Raw genomic sequence first — 5,679 nt, forward strand, 5'->3', positions numbered from 1 at the left:
GGCAGCGTGCCCATCCCCGCCTCCCCTGCCCCAAAACCCTTTCCCTGCCTCCCGCCCCCTCGGTCTTGGCCGCCTTGTTTGCATTTCTGGCCTGTGGATCCCGCTGTACCCCAGGGGTACAGCGAGCAAGCGGTCCCACGGGGTCACCGGCCCTCGAAGCTGGCCGGGTCCCCTGATGCGGACCAGGAGAAAAGTGAAAACTCTTCAAGGGCACAGATACCCAGTGAGCAAAAAACCATGGTGTTATTCCGCTCTGGTATGAGAAACTGCTCGTGCTGTGCGTTAGGCGGGGGAGTCAAGGCTGCTGGGAACGAGATATAACTGGTGTGACCCAGGGGGGTGGAAGGGAGTCACGGATGCGACGTGGCCCTCCTGGAGATAACTCTGCCGGTAGCACCGCTTTGGGCTGATATCGCCCCGGAAATGCAGAATTTAGGTACAGATGTAGCAGCACCGGGACCCGACGAGGGAAAAGTAATTGGGGGGTGGGTTGTTTGGGAGGAGTCCAGGGGGAGAAAAGGTGTTGGGGCAGCAAAAGGAAAAGTGGGGAGCAAGGTGTAAAATCAGGTGAAGAAAGGCGGGCTCTCCCGAAGCCAGGACGCCTAGGGACGGCGGGGATGCTGACCTGCGGTAGGTGAAGGCTCCTGCCTGGGTTTGGCTCCACGGAGGGAAGGAAGGACCCAGACCACACGGCTTTGCAGCATGAGTGGGGAAATGCTTTCCCACAGCGCCGCGAGTCCCCTGGATCGGGGAGATGCTTGGCTGCGGCTTCCCAGCATCTTCAGAGGCAAGAGGGGTGCTCCTCGCAGGCCACACGCACACTCACGGCTCAGGTTTGGGAAGGGTTTATTAGTCCCTGCCAGGAAGCCCTGGCTCCAGACACAGCTTCAGCTCGGGGCAGAGAAAAGCCGTGCCCTGGCCCTGGGCACTCACTGCGCTTCCCCGGGGCAGGACAGGCTCGGGTCCATCCACTGCGTGGGAGGGGAGGGCAGCTTGCTGTTCACCTGCGGGGAGAAGCACCCTGAGCCCGACACCGAGGGGCTCCATGCAGTGGCCCCCATGTCTGGGACCTCTGCGTCGGGCACACGTGGTGGGGCGTCCCCAGGCTGCAGGGGAGGAGGATGCAGCACTCACCCCGGAGCTGACGTACGCCTCCAGCAGCAAGAACAGCTCCGAGTTCTGCTGCCGCAGGACGGCTGCTTCGGCGAGCAGGCTGGCCCTGCGCGTGAGGACCTCGCTGGGCAAGGAGGGCAGAGGGTTGACGCGGCCAGTCGGTGCAGTTCCCCCAGCCAAACCACCAGCCTGCCCTGTCCCCAACAGCGCTTGCCAGGCACTCACTAATATTCCTCCAGTGCCACCGCCAGCGCATCCCACAGCTTCAGTGTCGGCTCCGGGATAACGTGTGCCAGGGCTTCCCAATACTCCCCATCCTTGGAGCTGTCCCGTACCTGTGGCACCTCCTTTGCTGATCCGTCCTTCTCCCTGGGGGACAGAGAACAAAGCCCTGGGGTTCAGCTCTTCATGGGTGAGGAACAGCCCCGTACCCCTCAGCTGCACTGAGCACCATCACCATCGTCACACGAATGAGCACGACCCCACAGCTGGCACATGCCTGCCCCATGGCCTTGCTTCCCTCCCTGGGTTGCTGGTCATCTCCTGCCTTGTCCCCAGCCATCCCTCACTCAGGCACTGTCTGTACCCCTTTGCCCTGGTGGGACCCTCCCCACCCCTCTGTAATCTTGCAGGGCAAGGCAGGGGAAGCTCTTGCTCCAGCCAGGGCAATACGGTCACCCCCAGCCCTGCCTGCACACCTCCGCAGCCCCCTCTGTGCCCCCGTCTGGCTCCCTCCCAGTGACGACAGCCCCGCTCTGCCCCTAGTCCTACCTCAGCTTGTGGAAATCCCGCACAAACGCTTTCAGGATCCTTAGGACATCATCAGCGTGCATGTCCACAGACGGTGTGGAGCCCGGTGAGCTCCGAGGGGGTTTGAGCTCATCCCTCTGGGCACCGGATCCACTGTCCTCTCTGGCCTCAGCCGGATCCCTGACATCTTCTCCACCTGGGCTGCTCTGGAGGGAAGGCCAGCAAGGTGGGCACTGTGCCTTCCACTACCTCCTCCTCCCCAAGAGCCAGCTTGCCCCTGGGAGCTGCCCGCAGCCTCGTCCCTTGGCAAATTTAGGGAGCTCAGGCAAAAATTCATGTGCAAGGGGCCCTGTTCAGCCACGGCAGAAGAAGATTACAACCCCTCAGCCCTGGCACGTTCACCTCCCTTCTCCGGTCACAGGGAAACATTTCAAGGTCAACACGCTGGTCCCCCTCTCTGCCTTCCCTGGGTGTTCAGGAGATGTTCTGCTCCCCCTTTCCTGGACCCCTGGCTCTGCTGGGCTCTCCCCACTGCTGTCCCTGGTGCTCCCACCTGGCTGACAGCCACCTCCTGGGCTTTGTACTTCAGGAAAAAATCCACCAGCTGGTACAGGTCATCCTCACTGTCGATCTCGAGGGCCTGGGGAGCAGAGGAACCAGATTAGCGTCTCTCAGAGACATCACGGGACGGGGAGTGAAACGAAGAGCATTTCCCGGGAGCAGAGGGTGACCCTCTGGCAATGCCACGCAAGGTAAGAGGTGGTTAGTGTGGGACAGCCGGGGGTATCTGTGGATGGGAGAGTCTGAGAACAGGCTGGAGGGGCCCTGGAGACGTTATTTAATTCATCAGCAGGACGGCCTTGAGCTGAGAAGCGTCTGGCCACAGTGCTTCACGCCCTCTCGCAGTGCTCCTCTCCCCTCGCTGCCCCAGAGTCCCCCCAGCAGCCCAGCCTGGACCTCACTGGGGCGGCTCAGTCCTACGCCACACGGACAGGGGGCAGAGAGCTTTCCCTGGAGACCGCCAGCCTTCCCCGCAGCCCCTGACGGGCCAAACCACAACTCACCGCAAAGATGGAGTCGAGCTTCATGAGGGTGCGCTCGTGCCTCCCCAGCGCGCGCAGGGGCCTCAGCAGCTTGCTCTCGATGAGGAAACCCTTGGGAGACAGGCAGAGAAGAGGGTGCAGAGAAATAGCGAGCGTCTCCGTCCCTGCCCAGAAGCCAGCCCATGCCATGATGCTATGGCCGTGCCATCCTGCGATGGCAGGCCGAGCGGGGAGGGTGGGCAGCGGCTGGGCAGCGGGAGGCTGGCAGGGCCAGGAGGCTCCGGAATAGCCACCCGGCAGACAAGGGAAGATAGAGTTATCAGCACGGTGACGCCAAAAGGACCTCATGATCTGAAGCTCTTGCTGACTGTCCCCAGAGACGGGGAACGGCCTGGAGCATCAGATGCAGCAGCTTTGCCTGTGCTTGTTCTGGCCTGGGGAGCTGTGGATTTGGGCAACGGGGCTGTGCCTGCCGATAGCTTTTATTAGCATCATGTATGTGCCACACACAGTGGAAAGACCTGGAGATGCTCTCCCAGCCCCTGGGGCAGCTCTCTGACAACAGGCTGCTCGGCATAGCAAGGCAGTGCCTTGCAGAAACATTCACCCCAAGCCGTGGAGCTCGGAAGAGATCCACTACGAGCTGGAGCAACCAGGGGACAGCACGCCTGCCCCCTGATCAAGGCACGTGCTACATCGTCACGCACCGACTCGTCGCTCACGAGCTCCAGGATCCTCTTGGCAGTCTTCTTGGAGATATTTCGCAGAGGTGTGACTCTATCCTCAACCTTGGCTGTGTTTCCTTTTCCTCCCTCTTCACTACCCACTTCTTCCTTCTTCTCACTCCCTTCCTCCTCCTGTCCCCCAGAGCTGCTCTCTGAAGCATGGAGAAAGAAGGGTGAGCAAAAGCTTTTGTGCTTTGACTGAGCTCCCCAGGCTGTGCTCCCCAGTCACAGCACTGCAGGAGTCACCAGGCAAATCACAAGTGCTCCCTGCGACCTGGAAAGCCCCCCAAAGGTCTCGGGACACGAGCTGGCTCTTGGTCAGCTTGTCTGGAACTGGGAGCACTGGGCAAAGTACAGCGCAAAGATCCCCAAGCTGCCTCGGCATGAGCCAGCTCAGGGCTGGGGACAGCCCCTGCCTGGGCTCGCAATGCCACCCCTGGAAGATCCCACCTTGCAATGGCAAGGACAGGAGTGGCAGAAGGGGCTGTCATGGAGGAGGGTGAGGGTCTCCCAGTGCCGCAAGGGTGACAAGGGCACTGTGCATCCCACCTGTCAGGACCTCCGCAGCCAGCTTGGTCGCCATCCTCTTCGCCTTGTAATGCCCGAGGGGGCCGACGTTGTTCAGGAACCAGTGACGAGGCTCTTCCCAGGGCAGCCCCAGTTGCTGGGTGTGAATGATGCGATCTGCATCAAGGGCTTTCCGCATCAGCCCTTTGGCTTCCTCCTCGTTCAGAAGCCAGACCTCCGTGAACTTCTCAGCGTCGCTGACGGCAAAGTGCCTGTCCAGAAGGGAGATGGCCCATGCAAGGAGGCTCCGTGCCCCGAAACGGCGACTCAGCTCCCCCCTGCACCTCACTTAGGTGCTCCGAGGCCTCGTCAGGGGTGGATGCCCGCGCACACCCCACCTCATCCTCCTCTGCACCTCCTTGCACTGCCCCGTGATGCGCTCGCAGTCGGCTGCCAGGCTCTGGTTCTCCTCTCTGAACTGCTTCTCTTGTTTGGCCAGCTTTGTTCTCAGGTTATTGAGCAAGCTGTGGAGCCTGGGGAGGGACAGCAAAGCTGGGCATCCCCCAAGAGGCACCTTCAGGTATACCCAGCTTGTATGAAGGCTTTGGGACTTGGGGCTGCTGATCTCCTAGTGACCACTCATTGCCAAGGCCTGGCTGACCCTGATGCAGCTGGCACAGGGTGGCCATGGCCAGCCTATTCAAAGTGCTCTGGGGATGGCCCTGCCCTGGGCTAACCCCTGCCCCTGCCCAGAGGTGGGCTGGGACAGAGCTCACTGGCCTGTGCTGGGTGATGGGCTCCACAAAAAAAGGTATATGGGAGGCGATGGCAGGTAAGGCAGAGCCCATCTTCCAGGGATGGATTTTTACCGGTTGAGCTTCCTCTTCTGCTGGGATCTGATGATGGTGTTCTCCTCGTCCTGCTTCTTAAGCACCTGAAGGTTGTACTCCAGCTTCTCCTGGTTCAGCTGATAGACGGCTTTCATCTGCTGGAGCTGCCTCTCCAGGTTCTGGCATTTCAGAAAACACAAAAACAAGCCGTGCCATGAGCAAAGGCCACCCTGAAGCCTCGACCCCACTGATCCCGCATCTCCAAACCCCGTCTTCCCATGCACAGTTCCCCAGCTAACCCCTGGCCACGTGGCATCGCTCATGGGTAAGTGATGGAGGTGCTGGTTGTCCATAAGTACATGCTACGGGGCCATGTCTGGGGAAGGGAGAACGGACTGAAGCTGTACCCAACTTTCACTCAGTGGGGCGCTAATCTGGGCCTCTCTCCTCAACCTGGCTGCTGATTTTTGTGTCAGTCCTAGGAATTGCATGTCTCTGAATTAACCAGGAGGCTCAGAAGTTACCTGGCGAGCTGGAGGAAGGGACACACAGGAGGAGTGACCGCACAAACTCCGGGTCTTAAGGAAACCAGAACAAACCAAACAAATGACGCGTTTGGGACGGCAGCATCTCGCTGCATAGCCTGGGGGACAGGACAGAGGCAGCGAGTTCCCCCTTTGCTCCGCAGCTGCCATGGAGGAGACATCTGCA

At 60.5% G+C, this 5,679-nt stretch overlaps 1 protein-coding gene across 1 annotated transcript in view; it reads right to left on the reverse strand.

Moving 5' to 3' along the window:
* Positions 1–929: 929 nt before the first annotated feature.
* Positions 930–5,679, reverse strand: part of DRC1 (dynein regulatory complex subunit 1) — a gene marked incomplete at its 5' end in the record, with an annotated part of 10,082 nt that continues 5,332 nt past the window's right edge. The window contains 11 exons of the mRNA XM_009319772.1: positions 930–1,004; positions 1,135–1,237; positions 1,339–1,482; positions 1,885–2,067; positions 2,370–2,377; positions 2,417–2,503; positions 2,928–3,017; positions 3,614–3,783; positions 4,181–4,410; positions 4,537–4,671; positions 5,008–5,147. Of these exons, the coding sequence (XP_009318047.1) occupies positions 930–1,004; positions 1,135–1,237; positions 1,339–1,482; positions 1,885–2,067; positions 2,370–2,377; positions 2,417–2,503; positions 2,928–3,017; positions 3,614–3,783; positions 4,181–4,410; positions 4,537–4,671; positions 5,008–5,147 (1,365 nt within the window). The remainder of the gene's footprint in view (positions 1,005–1,134; positions 1,238–1,338; positions 1,483–1,884; positions 2,068–2,369; positions 2,378–2,416; positions 2,504–2,927; positions 3,018–3,613; positions 3,784–4,180; positions 4,411–4,536; positions 4,672–5,007; positions 5,148–5,679) is intronic.

Source organism: Pygoscelis adeliae, unplaced genomic scaffold (genome assembly GCF_000699105.1).
Source record: "Pygoscelis adeliae isolate BGI_AS28 unplaced genomic scaffold, ASM69910v1 Scaffold121, whole genome shotgun sequence".
NCBI classification, from domain to species: Eukaryota; Metazoa; Chordata; class Aves; order Sphenisciformes; family Spheniscidae; genus Pygoscelis; species Pygoscelis adeliae.